Here is an 18,167-nt window from a genome sequence, read left to right as displayed (position 1 = left end):
GGCAACAACATCTCCACCCCGCTGATCCTCAACACTGGGGCCCCACAAGGGTGCGTTCTGAGCCCTCTCCTGTACTCCCTGTTCACCCACGACTGCGTCGCCACGCACGCCTCCAACTCAATCATCAAGTTTGCGGACGACACAACAGTGGTAGGCTTGATTACCAACAACGACGAGACGGCCTACAGGGAGGAGGTGAGGGCCCTCGGAATGTGGTGTCAGGAAAATAACCTCACACTCAACGTCAACAAAATGCACAATCGAGAGCATCCTGTCAGGCTGTATCACCGCCTGGTACGGCAACTGCAGAGGGTAGTGAGGTCTGCACAACGCATCACCGGGGGCAAACTACCTGCCCTCCAGGACACCTACACCACCCGATGTCACAGGAAGGCCATAAAGATCATCAAGGACAACAACCACCCGAGCCACTGCCTGTTCACCCCGCTATCCAGAAGGCGAGGTCAGTACAGGTGTATCAAAGCTGGGACCGAGAGACTGAAAAACAGCTTCTATCTCAAGGCCATCAGACTGTTAAAGAGCCACCACTAACACTGAGTGGCTGCTGCCAACACACTGACTCAACTCCAGCCACTTTAATGATTGGAATTGATGTAAAATATATCACTAGCCACTTTAAACAATGCTACTTAATACAATGTTTACATACCCTACATTATTTATCTCATATGTATATACTGTACTCTATATCATCTACTGCATCTTTATGTAATACATGTATCACTAGCCACTTTAAACTATGCCACTTTGTTTACATACTCATCTCATATGTATATACTGTACTCGATACCATCTACTGCATCTTGCCTATGCCGCTCTGTACCATCACACATCACATTCATATATCTTTATGTACATATTCTTTATCCCTTTACACTTATGTGTATAAGGTAGTAGTTTTGGAATTGTTATTTAGATTACTCGTTGGTTATTACTGCATTGTCGGAACTAGAAGCACAATCATTTCGCTACACTCGCATTAACATCTGCTAACCATGTGTATGTGACAAATAAAATTTGATTTGATCCAGACCCTCCCCTATAGGTTTAGGTTGTGCGGTCCGCACCTTGGGGGAGTGGTACTGTCACGTTCTGACCATAGTTCTTGTGTGTTTTAGTGTTGGTCAGGATGTGAGCTGGGTGGGCATTCTATGTTGTGTGTCTAGTTTGTCCATTTCTATGTATGGCCTGATATGGTTCTCAATCAGAGGCAGGTGTTAGTCATTGTCTCTGATTGGGAACCATATTTAGGTAGCCTGTTTTGTGTTGTGATTGTTTCCTGTCTTTGTGTTCTCTGCACCAGATAGGACTGTTTTGGGTTTTGTCACAGTTATTGTTTTGTAGCGTGTTCATGTTGCGTTTCTCCTCCCCCTCCTTCCCAGGAAGAAAGACGTTACAAAATGTGATACATGATATTGTTCCAGTAGTGTTTGTAAACACCCTGGTAGGTTGATTAATAATAAGATAACAGGCACTGGTTAAAGTGAGGAACTTCCTCTTGAGCGGACAGCTTGATGAAAACCTGTCAATATTCAGGTCCCCAAGAAAGTATACCTCTCTGTTTTCATCACATACACTATCAAGCATTTCACACATATTATCTAGTTACTGACTGTTAGCACTTGGTGGCCTATAGCAACACCCCAAAAGAAAAGGCTCTAGATATGCCAGGTGAACCTGCAACCACAACACTTCAATAACAATTGGCATAAGATCTTCTCTAAGCATTACAGGGATATGGCTCTGAATATATACAGCAACACCTCCCCCATAAGCATTCCTGTCTCTTCTATAGATGTTATATCCTTGTATTGCAACTGCTGTATCATCAAATGAATTATCAGTCTCAGAAATGGCTAATATAATAATGTCATCTGATGTTAGCAAGTTATTGATTTCATGAACCTTATTTCTAAGGCCACGTATATTAACATGGGCTATTTTCAGCCCTTTCCTGTGTAGCTTATTAGAGATAGACATAATAGAGCAAACAAAGCAAGGGGAAAGAATATACATTCAGCAGTCCATTAATCAATTGGTGTGTGTGTGTGTGTGTGTGTGTGTGTGTGTGTGTGTGTGTGTGTGTGTGTGTGTGTGTGTGTGTGTGTGTGTGTGTGTGTGTGTGTGTGTGTGTGTGTGTGTGTGCTGTGGGGTTGAAACTACGAACCCATAGGCTTGGCTCTCTCATCCCTTCCAGGCTTCTGGGAGGGAGGGTGGACAATGAGCCTGTCATAGCAGATGTAAGCAATGTCCCCACGCGCTCTGGCAGCTTTCATGGCTGGGAAAAGTTATTTCCTCTTCTGGCGCACAGCTTCAGGATAGTCCTCGTTGAGAAAGATATGTTCCTCTCAAATTCTTGGCTCTTTCCAGAACAGGTACCTTGTCCTTGAACCTCAGGAACTTGACCACTATCGGCCTGGGCCTGTCACTTACGCTGGTAGTGGGTTTTCCAGTCCTGTGGGCGCACTCCACTTCAATCATCCTGTGGTCCATCTTCAATTTCTCAGAGATCATTTCCCTCACTTTGTCCTCAGACTCCGTCCAGGTCTCATGTGGAGATTCTGCAATTGCGTCCACAACCATGTTATTCCGTATTGATTGTCCCTCGAGATTTATCCGTCAATGTTTTCATGGATTCAAGGGTTCACATACAGAACTGATGTCCTCTCTCAATGACTTACAGATTGCTGTCATCTTGCCGTTCTCCTGTTTCAACTCATCGAGCTGACTCTGGGAGAACTGCAAGCTGTTCTTCAGGTCTTGGACCTCTCTGGTCAGGTCGTCCAGTCTTTTATTAGTTGAATAATGCTGGTACGGTCTTCCCAATGCATCACCGGAGGCACACTGCCTGGCCTCCAGGACCCGGTGTCACAGGAAGGCCAAGAAGATCCTCAATGACCTCAGCCACCCGAGCCACTGACTGTTAACCCCGCCATCATCCAGAAGGCGAGGTTAGTACAGGTGCATCAAAACTGGGACGAAGAGACTGAAAAACATATTTTGTCTCAAGGCCATTAGACTGTTAAATAGCCATCACTAGCCGGCCTCCCCCAGTACCCTTCCCTGAATTTAGTCACTGTCACTAGCCGGCTACCACCCGGTAACTCAATCCTGCACCTTAAAGGCTGCTGCCCTATGTACATAGAAATGGTCACACTGGTCACTTTAATAATGTTTACATACTGTTTTACCCATTTCATAGGTATATACTGTATTCTAGTCAAGGCCATCCTATTTAACTATTGCTTTACATATAGTATTCTTCAGATTTACTAAATATTCTATCCACATACTGTCCAAAATGTCTATACATCCCATGTACACTCTATATACAAAAGTATGTGGACACCCCTTCAAATTAGTGGATTCGGCTATTTCAGCCAAACCCGTTGCTGAAAGGTGTATAAAATCAAGCACACAGCCATGCAATCTCCATAGACACAAATTGGCAGTAACATGGCCTTACTGAAGAGCTCAGTGACTTTCACCATCATAGGATGCCACCTTTCTAACAAGTCATTTAGTCAAATTTCTGCCCTGTTTTAGCTGCGAAGTGTGAAGTGGAAACGTCTAGGAGCAACAATGGCTCAGCCGCGAAGTGGTAGCCCTCACAAGCTCACAGAACGGGACCGCCGACTGCTGAAGTGCGTAGCGCGTAAAAATAATCTGTCCTCATTTGCAACACTCACTATCGAGTTCCAAACTGACTCTGGAAGCAACATCAGCACAAGGACTGTTCATCTGGAGCTTCATGAAATGGATTTCCATGGCCTAGCAGCCGCACACAAGCCTAAGATCACCTTGCCCAATACCAAGCATTGGCTGGAGTGGTGTAAAGTTCGCCGCCATTGGACTCTGGAGAAGTGGAAACACGTTCTCTAGAGTTATAAAAATATACGCTTCAACATCTGGCAGTCCGACGGACAAATCTGTATTTGGCGGATGCCAGGAGAACGCTACCTGCCCCAATGCATAGTGCCAACTGTAAAATTTGGTGGGGAAGGAATAATGGTCTGGGGCTCTTTTTCATGTTTTGGGCTAGGCCCCTTAGATCCAGTGAAGGGAAATCTTAATGCTACATCATACAATGACATTCTAGACCATGCTGTGCTTCCAACTTTGTGGCAACAGTTTGGAGAAGGCCCTTTCCTGTTTCAGCATGACAATGACCCTGTGCACGAAGCAAGGTTCATACAGAAATGGTTTGTCAAGATTTGCGTGGAAGAACTTGACTGGCCTGCACAGAGCCCTGACCTAAACCCCATCGAACACCTTTGGGATGAATTGGAATGCCTACTGCGAGCTAGGCCTAATCGCTCAACATCAGTGCCGACCTCATTAATGGGGCAGCAGGGTAGCCTAGTGGTTAGAGCGTTGGACTAGTAAACGGAAGGTTGCAAGTTCAAACCCCCGAGCTGACAAGGTGCAAATCTGTCGTTAACCCACTGTTCCTAGGCCGTCATTGAAAATAAGAATTTGTTCTTAACTGACTTGCCTAGTTAAATAAAGGTAAAAATAAATACAAATTCAATTTAAAAAATGCTCTTGTGGTTGAATGGAGGCAAGTCCCCCGCAGAAATGTTCCAACATCTAGCAGCAGGTAGCCTAGTGGTTAGAGCATTGGGCCCGTAACCGAAAGGTTGCTGAATTGAATCCCCAAGCTGACAAGGTAAAACATCTGTTGTTCTACCCCTGTTCCCCGGGTGCTGTAGACATGGATGTCGATTAAGACAGCCCCCCGCACCTCTCTGATTCAGAGGGGTTGGGTTAAATGCGGAAGACACGTTTCAGTTGAAGGCAATTCAGTTGTACAACTGACTTGGTATCCGCTTTCCTTCCCAGAAGAGTGAAGGCTGTTATAGCAGCAAAGAGGGGACCATCTCCATCCATGATTTTGGAATGAGATGTTTGACTAGCAGGTGTCCACATACTTTTGGTCATATACTCCGGACTATGACATTGCTCATCCGAATATTTCTATATTTCTTAATTCCATTCATTTAGTTTTAGATTTGTGTGTATTGTTGTGTATTTTTAGATATTCTGCACTGTTGGAGCTAAGAGCACAAACGTTTCACTACACTCGCAATAACATCTGCTAAATATGTGTATGTGACCAATTAAATTAAATTTGGTCTGATTTGAGTAGGCCTATGGTGGTTTAAGGATACTCACTTTGTCTCATTCTGCATTTTGATACAGTATGTGCCATGAAGACACCAGTTGCACTGCAGCCAGAGATGCCTTCAAAATAATTGTTCCTATATGAAAAATACATTATGATTCATATTTCTAAACATCTTAGCATCAATGGGCATATGTAGTTAAAATAACTTGTTTTCGATAAGTAACATATTTCCCTTTTATCCATTGATGGCATGGTGAACCCATTGATACACTTTTATTTATTAAGGCCATGCAGGAAATTAAGCCATTGTATATTACAGAGGTAAAATTATACATCAGTTTGAGTTTACATTGAAGGCCTCACAAATTAAATTAAACATTTCTGATAATACACTTCAAATTTTTTTTATGAATGTCTAACAGATGGTTCTGCTTTGCCATCTCCTCAAATAACCTACTCCCACCTTTTATTGTCGTAGATACCAACGTCACAGCGACACATGGCTGAACGTCGCTAAACTTTACGCATGGGAGCGCCATTTTTCTCCCGGCGTTCTGTCCCAGTTGAGAACACGTTGTTTGAAACGCCGTAGTAAAACGACACTTTAAAACCAAAAGTATCATACCTGGAGGACAGAAACACACGAAGAGTGTTTCTGGGTGAGTTGGATTGATATATAAATTATATTAATGACAAACTTGTCAAATAACATTTTAATGGGCTGATTGTCCAGCTGGCTAGCTAACAGAGCTAGCACCAACGTCAGCACTGTTCGTTAGCGAATTAACGTTAGCTTGCTAGCTAGTGTATCATAGCCGCCTCTGTTAATTTCACATGACAGCTGTTCGTTAATTTGATAGTTTATAACTGCCAGTTAAATGACCACGTGTTTAATTATAGGTCACTGATACTAGTAAGCTGGCTAACTAGTTTGTATAGCCAACAGTGTCGCCTTTCAGCTGATTTGGATGAAGTGACCGTTAGGGTAACATAGCTAGCTAGGGTAAACTACGTGTTAGTTGGCAAACTTGCTAATGTAGCTAGCTAAACTGTCAGTGGCATCAACACTGCTCAGCTAGTCTCCGTCTCTTTGCTGATAGCTATCATTTCATATTTCAGTGTTACTCGTTATCTAGTTGTATAACCTTATCCATCTTGCTTTCTTGTCTCGAAGTGGGAGATGGATACGAGATGGAAATAGCTAGATACATTCTTCTCCCTTGCGTCCCCCAGATTTGGGGCACACACTTAATGTGTTGTGAAATCTGTTGTGAATGTATTGTAATGTTTTTAAAATTGTATAACTGCTTTAATTTAGCTGGACCCCAGGAAGAGTAGCTACTGCCTTGGCAGCAGCTAGTGGAAATTCATAATAAATAGTGATTTACAGGCCATTTGTATTCATTCATCCAAACTGTTATCAATCTGACTCACTGTCTCTGCAGACGCTACAGGCCTAACCCTTGTCTGATCTAAACTCTCATATCTCTGTATCGCAGTACTCTGGGGAGGGATTCTGCTCCGCTAAGAATTGACAAGAGCAGGCAGAATGTCGGAGAAAAACACCAGAATCGCCATTGTGAACCATGACAAATGCAAGCCAAAGAAATGCCGGCAAGAGTGCAAGAAGAGTTGCCCTGTGGTTCGGATGGGTACGACTTGTGTTGCATCCTTTCCTACTGTGCTGAACCTCGTACTTGAGAATCTAGGCCTATTATAATATCACTGACACATACACTAACTAATTCCTCCAGGTCTTTAGGCCGTAGCCTAAACGATAATGCCTCAAGTTATGTACAGTTGAAATGGTCCATGTTTACTTTTTTCAAGGCTCAATTGTCATCTTTAATCTTTTTGTCTTGCAGGCAAACTGTGCATAGAAGTCACAGCTCAGAGCAAAATTGTGTGGATTTCTGAATCGCTCTGTATCGGTTGTGGCATCTGTATCAAGGTAAAATCGTAACAAAATGACTGACCCTCTGTTGATAGAAAAGTTTTTTCTTTATGCATTGTCCTTCAGTCCTGACTACACGGCACTTAGCACTGACTTCTTTTTTTTATTCCAGAAATGTCCATTTGGGGCCTTGTCTATTGTCAACTTGCCAAGCAACCTCGAGAAAGAGACAACTCACAGATACTGTGCCAACTCCTTCAAGTTGCATAGGTGGGTTACTTTTCAAGGTAAAGAGAGCTGTGTTTGTCTCATAGACCTGTAGGCCTAATCTCAATGAATGTTTGTTTCTCTCTTGAATCCATGGACTGTACTTGTGCAATATTCCATTCCAGATTACCCATTCCCAGACCTGGAGAGGTTCTGGGACTTGTGGGCACCAACGGAATCGGGAAATCCACGGCACTGAAAATCCTGGCTGGAAAACAGAAGCCTAACTTGGGGAAGTACGATGTAAGTGTGTAACTATTCGTTTTATGACACAGCCTTGTAGAGAATGTAGCCAGATGTCTAATACATTATCTGGCTTTACAATGTTTAAAGGGTCACTTAAGTCCCTCTACATAATTATAATGTCCGCAGAATGTCTTTAGTGTCAGCTGAATGATCTTACAATGTCAGCTAAATTACAGAAATGCAACTAGTTACTTAAACGCTGTGTTACCATCACTCTATCCCCAGTTTCAAAAGCTCAATTCTCTCCCGTTCCTCCACCAGGCTCCACCAGACTGGCAGGAGATCCTGACCTACTTCCGTGGCTCTGAGCTCCAGAACTACTTTACCAAGATCCTGGAGGATGACCTGAAAGCCATCGTCAAGCCCCAGTACGTCGACCAGATCCCCAAGACTGTCAAGGTCAGTCAAGCCTGTGGGTGTGGGTTCAGGCCTGTAGAAATTAATGCAGGGATAGAATTGGTGCATTCCAGATACACAGATCTGTACAGAATTGTTGTCTGACGGGCTAACAGTAGTGCTGTGTTCTGCCGCTAGGGGACTGTGGGCTCCATTCTAAGCAGGAAAGACGACTCCAAGACTGAGACCATCGTCTGTGAGCAGCTCGGTACGTTTAGATTGGTTTCTCACCTTGTCTATAATTTGTGTGTAATCCTAACTCTTTCCATTTATGTTTAAAAAAATGTTCCTTTTGACTAGAGGTCGACCGATTATGAATTTTCAATGCCGATACCAATTATTGGAGGACCAAAAAAAGCAGATCCTGATTAATCGGCCAAATTATTTTTTTTTATATATATTTGTAATAATGACAATTACAACAATACTGATTAAACACTATTTTAACCTAATATAATAGATCAATAAAATCAATTTAGTCTCAAATAAATAATGAAACCTGTTCAATTTGGTTTAAATAATGCAAAAACAAAGTGTTGGAGAAGAAAGTAAAAGTGCAATATGTGCCATGTAAAAAAGTTACCGTTGAAGTTCCTTTTAACATGAGTCTTCAATATTCCCGGGTAAGAGGTTGTAGTTATTATAGGACTATTTCTCTATACCATTTGTATTTCATATACCTTTGACTATTGGATGTTCTAATAGGTACTTTAGTATTGCCAGCCTAATCTTGGGAGTTGATAGGCTTGAAGTCATAAACAGCTTAATGCTTGAAGCATTGCGAAGAGCTGCTGGCAAACGCAGTAAAGTGCTGTTTGAATGAATGCTTACAAGCCTGCTGCTGCCTACCGCCTCTCAGACTGCTCTATCAAATCATAGACTTAATTATAATATAACACACAGAAATACGAGCCTTGGGTTATAAATATGGTCAAATCCGGAAACTATCATTTCAAAAACAAAACGTTTATTCTTTTAGTGAAATACGGAACCGTTATGTATTTTATCTAACGGGTGGCATCCCTATGTCTAAATATTGCTGTTACGTTACACAACCGTCAAAGTTGTCATAATTATGTACAATTCTAGCAACTTAATTACGGTCTTTGTTAGGAAGAAATGGTCTTCACACAGTTCGCAACGAGCTAGGCGGCCCAAACTGCTGCGTATACCCTGACTGCTTGCACAGAACGCAAGAGAAGTGACACAATTTCCCTAGTTAAAATAAATTCATGTTAGCAGGCAATGTTAACTAAATATGCAGGTTTTAAAAAATATATACTTGTGTATTGATTTTAAGAAAGGCATTGGTGTTTATGGTTAGGTACACATTGGTGCAACGACAGTGCTTTTTTCCACGAATGCTTGTTAAATCACCCATTTGGCGAAGTAGGCTGTAATTTATCATTGAATCAACAGGCACCGTATCGATTATATGCAACGCAGGACATGCTAGATAAACCAGTAATGTCATCAACCTTGTGTAGTTAACTAGTGATTAGGTTAAGATTGATTGTTTTTTTTTTACAAGCTAATTTTAATGCTAGCTAGCACCTTACCGTGGCTCCTTGCTGCACTCACATAACAGGTAGTCTGCCTGCCACGCAGTCTCCTTGTGGAGTGCAATGTAATCGGCCATAATCTGTGTCCAAAAATGCAGATTACCCATTGTTATGAAAACTTGAAATCGGTCCTAATTAATCGGCCATTACGATTAATCGGTCGACCTCTACTTTTGACCCACTTCTACAGTCAAGTTGTCAGTAAAATATACAATTTGGTCAGCAGATTATTTAATCTCTCCTGTCCCAGATCTGACTCATCTCAGGGAGAGGAATGTGGAGGACCTATCAGGAGGAGAGCTGCAGCGCTTTGCCATCGCTGTGGTCTGCATCCAGAGAGCAGACATGTAAGTCAACAGCACCAGCTTCAGTGGAAGCTGTCCAAGACTATGTTGTTGTGGTTCTTAACGCGGCTCTCTTTATGTGGTTCCTTCCAGCTTCATGTTTGACGAGCCGTCCAGTTACCTGGATGTTAAGCAACGTCTAAGAGCTGCCGTCACCATCCGCTCCCTCATCTCCCCAGACAGGTCTGTTGCATTACATGATGCTCTCACTAGAGAGCTGAGTCCTGTTCAAAAGGGCATACAGTAGCAAAGCGTTTTGCAACGGAAAAAGAAAAACCATAGTTTCTCATTGGACAAATTCAGGTAGTACTGCCCTGGCAGTTTTTTTCTGCTTTATTCCTAATAAACACCAACCTGGTTGTTCTGCCCTATTTCACTTGGTTTACTTTTGGTTTTATGTCTACTTGAACATTATCCACTGTTCTTCCATCAGCTTTTTCTTGTCTTGTAGACTCTTGACTCTTATTTTCGCTCTACCAGATACATCATAGTGGTGGAACACGACCTGAGTGTGCTGGACTACCTGTCTGACTTCATCTGCTGTCTGTACGGAGTGCCCAGTGCCTATGGAGTGGTCACTATGCCCTTTGGAGTTAGGGAAGGTAGGACCCTAAATACTTCATATTACACCATAAACACCACGCGGTCTGTAAGGAGTGTCCAGTGCTTATGGAGTGGTCACTATGGCCTTTGGAGTTAGGGAAGGTAGGACCCTAAATACTTCATATTACACCATGCGGTCTGTAAGGAGTGTCCAGTGCTTATGGAGCGGTCACTGTGGCCTTTGGAGTCAGGGAAGGCGAAACTACCTCTACCACCCTCTTACTTCATTCACAATGACGCCCTGGCTATTGGTATGTGTACTTTATTATTATTATTTGCATTGATATCAATGGATAAAGTATATCCTCAGTACATGGCAGGCTACAGTCTAGTCTGTGAAGACAAATGAAGATCTGTCTCAACTTGATCTCTGCTACAGTAAACCCCCACTCTGACCCCACTAGGGACTAACTCTAATGGGTCTGCTGCAGAGCCAACTGGTACAGACTTTTCAAAGCCTTAAGGCCGTAGCCTAGCGCAGCACCCCATAGACCACCACTCTGTCACTTACCCTCCAAATGGTAACACAGCTTTTCACAATCTGTCAGTGGAGCATATCACCACAACCAATGGATATCTTCCCAATGCACACCTGTCCTGTTCACTTGACCACTTCACCTCTAACCCCAGGCCTCCTCCGCTCCTTTCTCCAGGCATCAACATCTTCCTGGACGGCTATGTGCCCACGGAGAATCTGCGCTTCAGGGAGATATCGCTTGTGTTCAAGGTAATGTGATACAATTAAGCCTGATGATATGTGGCATATGGCCAATATACCACGGCAAAGGGCTGTTCTTATGCACGACGCAACGCAGTGCCACAAACTTATTGCTATTATAAACTGGTTACCAACGTAGTAAAAAGTACTTACTTTTTGTCTTACCTGTGGTATGTGGTCTTTCAGCCAATCAGCATTCAGGGCTCAAACCGTCCAATTCATAATAATGTAGTAATACAACACTAGGTGGCGGAGACGGCCAACGAGGAGGAGATCAAGAGGATGTGCCACTACCAGTACCCCCACATGAAGAAGAACATGGGAGACTTTGCCCTGGAGATCCTGGAAGGAGAGTTCACTGACTCTGAGATCATGGTCATGCTGGGAGAGAATGGTGAGGAGGCGGGGGAGGAGTGTGTGTGTGTCTTTATCAACCAAGTTCCATATAATGAGTGTTATTTCTAAATCCTCTCTTTCAGGGACGGGCAAAACCACGTTCATCAGAATGCTGGCTGGCCGTCTGAAACCAGATGAAGGGGGTAAATAACATTTCACAAATTTTTGTTCCTCTTCACATCGTCGAATTGCTGGAACCATGTACTCTTAATATACACTGAGTGTACAAAACATTAGGAACACCTGCTCTTTCCATGACAAAGAATCCAGGTGAAAGCTATGATCCCTTATTGATGTCACTTGTTAAATCCACTTCAATCAGTGTAGATGAAGGGGAGGAGACAGGTTAAATAAGGATTTTTAAGCCTTAACAAATGAGACATGGATTGTGTGTGTGCCTTTCAGAGGTTGAATGGGCAAGACAAAATATTGAAGTGGGACTGTTTTGATGGCTAAAGGGGGTGGTGCAACACAATATTAGGTAGGTGTTCTTATTGTTTTGTACACTCTGTCCATTTTTCCTAAACATTTTCTATTACTACCAAAGGGGAAGTGCCTATCCTGAACGTCAGCTACAAACCTCAAAAGATCAGCCCCAAATTCAAAGTAGGTACCAACCAGTCACTGCCTTGACAACTACACACCTCTAACAGACACCTGCCCCTCATCTCATGAGGACTTCCTCATGTCCTCTGTCTGTAGGGTAGTGTGCCCCTCAGCCCCTGACTAACTTCCTCATGTCCTCTGTCTGTAGGGTAGTGTGCCCCTCAGCCCCTGACTAACTTCCTCATGTCCTCTGTCTGTAGGGTAGTGTGCGGGCTCTGCTCCATGAGAAGATCCGAGACGCCTACACTCACCCCCAGTTTGTGACTGACGTCATGAAGCCTATGCAGATTGAGAGCATCATCGACCAGGACGTAAGTTGTGCTTTCTGGGGTTGTGTTCAGTTCTCATTGAATGTTTTGCAACGATGAGCAACTACTTCCTTAACTTGTCCATTAAGAACAGAATAAAACATTTCTAATGCAAATCACTTTCCTACTTTCCTTCAATGACGGCCTAGGAACAACTGCCTTGTACAGGGGCAGAATGACAGATTTGTATCTTGTCAGCTTGGGGATTTGAACTTGCAACCTTTCGTTTACTAGTCCAACGCTCTAACCACTAGGAAAGCAAGCATTTCTTATTGGACATGTCCAGGTACTCCCTGCTTCAGTCAGTTTTCCTTCGTTTGGTGTCTAATGAGCAGCCCCCTGCTTGTCTCTGTAGGTCCAGAACCTGTCTGGAGGAGAGTTGCAGAGGGTGGCCATGGCCCTGTGTCTGGGGAAACCAGCTGATGTCTACCTGATAGACGAGCCCTCCGCCTACCTGGACTCTGAGCAGCGTCTTGTGTGTGCCAAGGTCATCAAAAGGTAAACACACACACTCTGATCCTAGATCTGTGGTTAGGGTGGGGTGAACTTCTACCTCCAGCAAAGCGATCCACCTCATGCTGTACATTGCTCACAGCAGTACCAGTCACAAACCCTGAATATGTTGTTTGACAGGAAATACAGAAACCCTACAACCTCCCAAACCTTAATGGACGCCATTGATTTTGATACATTCATTGTTTGTAGATTCATCCTCCACGCCAAGAAGACTGCGTTTGTGGTGGAGCACGACTTCATCATGGCCACCTACCTAGCTGACCGCGTCATTGTGTTTGACGGTATTCCCTCGCGAAGCACCGCTGCCAACACGTACGTTAACCCTCCACATTCATTTGGCATGAGTCTCATCCACTGATTTACCCAGCAGCATGACGTTGGGTGTTCTTATCTGTGGTGGCTTTTAATATCTGATGTTCTTATCTGTGGTGGCTATTGTTTTCTTCCTCTTACTTGATGGAACTCTTAGCTCTTTCAAACTGCTTATTGGTTCATTTGTAAGCATACTGTCAAATCCTGACTGAAATTTGTTCCAGTCTGACAAAGTGGTATTTTCATGACAAGACAGATGTTTAGCTCTTAAGCAACTGTGTAACACGGGCCCGTCATCTTTTGACCTCTCAGGCCACAGACCTTACTCGCAGGGATGAACAAGTTCCTATCACAGCTGGAGATAACGTTCAGGAGAGACCCCAACAACTTCCGACCAAGGATCAACAAGATGAATTCCATAAAGGTACAGGGTAGAGGTCGACCGATTAATCGGAATGGTCGATTTAATTAGGGCTGATTTCAAGTACAATCTGAAATCGGTAATTTTGGACGCAGATTTTTTTTTTGCCAATGTAAAAAAAAAAAACTAGGCATGTCAGTTAAGAACAAAATCTTATTTTCAATGACGGCCTTGTTCAGTGGCAGAACGACAGATTTTTACCTTGTCAGCTCAGGGATTCAATCTTGCAATCTTACGGTTAACTAGTCCAACGCTCTAACCACCTGCCTCACGAGGAGCCTGCCTGTTACTCAAATGCAGTAAGAAGCCAAGGTAAGTTGCTAGCTAGCATTAAACTTAATCAATCATAATCAATATTACTAATTTATCTAGCATGTCCTGCGTTGCATATAATCGATGCAGTGCGGCATTCGCGAAAAAGGACTGTCGTTGCTCCGTGTACCTAACCATAAACACCAATGCCTTTCTTAAAATCAATACACAGAAGTATATATTTTTAAACCTGCATATTTAGCTAAAAGAAATCTAGGTTAGCAGGCAATATTAACCAGGTGAAATTGTGTCACTTCTCTAGCGTTCATTGCACGCAGAGTCAGAGTATATGCAACAGTTTGGACCGCCTGGCTCGTTGCAAATGAATTTGCCAGAATTTTACGTAATTATGACATAACATTGAAGGTTGTGCAATGTAACAGGAATATTTAGACTGATGGATGCCACCCGTTAAGATAAAATACAGAACGGTTCCGTATTTCACTGAAAGAATAAACGTCTTGTTTTCGAGATGATAGTTTCCGGATTCTACCATATTAATGACCTAAGGCTCGTATTTCTGTGTGTTATGTTATAACTAAGTCTATGATTTGATAGAACAGTCTGACTGAGCGATGGTAGCCACCTGTAGGCTCATAAGCATTCATTCAAACAGCACTTTTGTGCGTTTTGCCAGCAGCTCTGCTGTTTATGACTTCAAGCCTATCAACTCCCGAGATTAGGCTGGTGTAACAATGTGATGTGAAATGGTTAGCGGGGTGCGCGCTAATAGCGTTTCAAATGTCACTCGATCTGAGACTTGGAGTAGTTGTTCCCCTTGCTCTGCAAGGTTAGCTCTGCTTCGAAGGTGGCTGTTGTGATCCTAGTTCGAGCCCAGGTAGGAGCGAGGAGAGGTACGGTACGGAAGCTATACTGTTACACTGGCAATATTAAAGTGACTATTAAAAACATCCAAAGGTATATGAAATACAAATGGTATAGAGAGAAATAGTCCTATAATTCCTATAATAACCACAACCTAAAACTTCTTACCTGGGAATATTGAAGACTTGTGTTAAAAGGAACCACCAGCTTTCATATGTTCTCATGTTCTGAGCAAGGAACTTAAACGTTAGCTTTCTTACATGGCACATATTGCACTTTTACTTTCTTCTCCAACACTTTTGTTTTTGCATTATTTAAACAAAATTGAACATGTTTCATTATTTATTTGAGGCTAAATTGATTTTATTGATGTATTATATTAAGTTAGTGTTCATTCAGTATTGTTGTAATTGTCATTACAAATACATTTTAAAAATTGTCCGATTAATCGGTATCGGCTTCTTTTGTCCTCCAATAATCGGTATCGGTGTTGAGAAATCATAATCGGTCGACCTCTAGTACAGGGAAATACTGAGTGTTTAAAACCTACATTTTTATTTACATCCCTTTTGTGTTTTTAGTAAACGTATTGACTTTCAGTCAATTCATTCAGCATCACTCCATTTTATTTTATTTGCTCTCACCTGTTGTATATCTAGGATTGTGGCTCCTCTGTAACCCAATCTATATGTTGTATATCTAGGATTGTGAACAGAAGAAGAGTGGGAACTACTTCTTCCTGGATGACTAAAGGACCAAACCCTCCTGCCATCAGAGACCTCCATATCCATCCTCCTGATGCCCTGACACCTGTATGGCTGTTCCAGTACCCACACTAGCATTCCATGGTACATTGCTCCATTCTAAATGATGTTAGTGTGGGTATTTGGAACGTAGCCCTACCCTACTGGCCCCCCCTTGGGCTGATGGCTTAGAGACCCAACCTGGGTGGACCACCAGAGTCATACGTATGCGTGCACACACAGGGTGAGTTTGTTTTGCATTGCCTGGTGCCCTGGGTTTACATATTAGACCATTGGTCCTAAAGTGAAATCTTCAACCACCCATGTGCACAGGGCTATGCAAAACAAACTCACCCACACACACACCTACCTTTGGGAGCCAAAGGAGTGTTTTATCAAAGAGTCATCCAATTCATGTCATTTTAAAATGGTATCTTATGAATAAACACCATTTCCTGAGTATGGTGGTGTTTTTTGAAAGTGAAATTGTGGGTTTTGTCCACAAGAAGGCAGCAGAGTACAGCGGTTAGTTGGTTCTCCATCAAAAAATGCACATCTGAAGTAATACAATCTATTTACTGGAATTAAAGGCAATATACCTTCATATTCTGCGGTTCAACAATTAAAAGTGTCTCTATACAGTTCTTGTCAATGTGTTATAGTTAATGACAATTGTTATTCCACAATTCAATTTGTCCTCCAGACCAAGTATCAAGCTTATATCATTTACACAGCAATTCTTACGTTGCCAGCTTTAAAGGAAAAATCCACCCAAAACCACAATTCCTTTTATTTAGTGTTAAATAAAAGTGAATAAGTATTTATTTTGTCATTACAAGGTTGGTAGCAACATGTGGAAATCTGTTGCAGCTCAAGTCAACTACAAAACATGCAACGCTCTATGGGCTGGCTGGCGAGCTAGGTAGCAAGCTAGTAAACGTAGTTACATACAATAATACCAAAGTTAATATTAGCATGTGAAGTAGCTAGCTAGCTGTAAAATCGCCTAAACCAACTATCAATGTAGGATTCTTAAAATCTCACCAGGGGCTCGCAGTGTGACATTCGCAACGACACCCTGGACTAAAGAGCCAGACAAATAGAGACCCTCTGTTAAATTACACATTTCTTGGTGTGGGAATAACCTCCCACGTTATGACATCGGCCAGTATTGAAATCTGACGTACAGTTTTGGGGAGTAATGGCGTATATGTAATGTAATCAGTTACATGTAAGGGACTACAAAAACTACCTGTAGTAATCCGTCACATTACCAGCAAAAATATTGTAATCAGATTATATACTTTTGAAAAACTAGATGTTTACTTCGAGGAAGACTTTTAAATTCCGAAAGGATATTTGCGAAAAATCTTTGACACTTCTGTTTTTGTCAATGACATTCAAATCAGCATCGAAAAAAAGGTTAACTTTAAGTGTGTTTCTTGACACCCCAAATGTGTTTGATGGATCGTGGGAAAAGGGAAAAGAAAGGAATTGGCTTTTGTAGGCTACAGTCCAAGCTGTCTTCCAATTGTGCGACTGCTGTCGGCAACCAATTTGAATAAACGCTTGGAGGTAAGGATGACAGCAGTGGTGTAGTCTACGGCGATACGGATATCACTTATTATTGATAGCTACATAGCACATTGATGCGAATCACACTGCTACTCTCATTTTGCGCCTTACGGGTTGTGGGTGGCTGTTCACTAATCAAAATATTTTAACCCAATAGTTGAATTCGATAAATTTAAGTTGCCTATCAATCATTGTTTTTGAAACCTGTGGACAGCCAATGAAAAATGTGCTCTTGCACCAAGTGCGGATCCAAGCCTATGGAATAAAAGTGTGGCTTTTATTGCTTAATGTAATTCATGCTGATAATTAAAAAATATATCCATTGTCCTAATGGATACATGCTTGAACTTGTACACCTTTGATAGACTTAAAGGGGCAATCTGTAGGGGCTACATCCATTTTTTGATTTATAAATTAGAATTATCTATCCATAGATTATTTTTTTTAAAGAGTAATTTATAAATGCCTCATGAGTTTAGAACCCAAAATATTAGCTTGTTTTATTCCAATGTTTATGAACATTGTAAATGTAAACAAACACTATATAACCTCAACATGGTTAAAACCATTGTTATGTCATGGATGGTCAGTCCTTGCATCTATAGCTCTGTCTATTAATCTGAGAGTGGTTACATTTCTCCAGGCCTATCCCTCAACCAAAACAGGCGGGGTGTCCATTTTATTGTTTAATCTGTGGATTTGCCCTTTAAACAGCTGCATATTATCAAGATAGCAAAGTGTCACCAACAAAAAAGTAAACAATAGGCCTATAGAAAATGCAGCATATGGCATTCATTTTTCACATGAAAATAGCACTTTTCAGTAGTGCTCAAAGCATGCAATTCCATGAGCTCAACAACTCGAATCAATGAGCCAAATCAGTCCTCCTTGACAACAAAATCATAAACAGAGTAGGGTTGGCTAATAAGTCCGTAGCTCAGTTAAAACAATTTTCCTAATCTATACTTCCATAT

At 42.1% G+C, this 18,167-nt stretch overlaps 1 protein-coding gene across 1 annotated transcript; it reads left to right on the top strand.

Annotated features, from left to right (window-relative positions):
* Positions 1 to 5,587: 5,587 nt before the first annotated feature.
* On the top strand, positions 5,588 to 16,222 carry LOC109901300 (ATP-binding cassette sub-family E member 1). The gene is made up of 19 exons (XM_020497347.2): positions 5,588 to 5,808; positions 6,649 to 6,801; positions 7,015 to 7,100; positions 7,216 to 7,313; positions 7,436 to 7,553; positions 7,818 to 7,955; positions 8,091 to 8,160; positions 9,765 to 9,861; positions 9,952 to 10,041; positions 10,339 to 10,460; positions 11,115 to 11,188; positions 11,426 to 11,573; positions 11,659 to 11,718; positions 12,123 to 12,181; positions 12,382 to 12,492; positions 12,845 to 12,987; positions 13,195 to 13,317; positions 13,630 to 13,741; positions 15,579 to 16,222. The coding sequence occupies exons 2-19, from the start codon at positions 6,699 to 6,701 to the stop codon at positions 15,624 to 15,626; spliced, it is 1,800 nt and encodes a 599-aa protein (XP_020352936.2). The 5' UTR covers positions 5,588 to 5,808; positions 6,649 to 6,698; the 3' UTR covers positions 15,627 to 16,222.
* Positions 16,223 to 18,167: the final 1,945 nt, after the last annotated feature.

This window comes from Oncorhynchus kisutch, linkage group LG12 (genome assembly GCF_002021735.2).
Source record: "Oncorhynchus kisutch isolate 150728-3 linkage group LG12, Okis_V2, whole genome shotgun sequence".
Classification (NCBI taxonomy): domain Eukaryota; kingdom Metazoa; phylum Chordata; class Actinopteri; order Salmoniformes; family Salmonidae; genus Oncorhynchus; species Oncorhynchus kisutch.
This window is presented reverse-complemented; position numbering and strand designations above follow the sequence as displayed.

What these genes read in the sequence shown, in the direction of transcription:
- LOC109901300 (XM_020497347.2), top strand. Translation starts at nt 6,699, where the DNA reads ATGTCGGAGAAAAACACCAGAATCGCCATTGTGAACCATGACAAATGC. An exon ending in CATCGTCTGTGAGCAGCTCG is followed by an intron (nt 8,161 to 9,764) that starts GTACGTTTAGAT and finishes CTCCTGTCCCAG; the next exon opens with ATCTGACTCATCTCAGGGAG. An exon ending in AGATCAGCCCCAAATTCAAA is followed by an intron (nt 12,182 to 12,381) that starts GTAGGTACCAAC and finishes CTCTGTCTGTAG; the next exon opens with GGTAGTGTGCGGGCTCTGCT.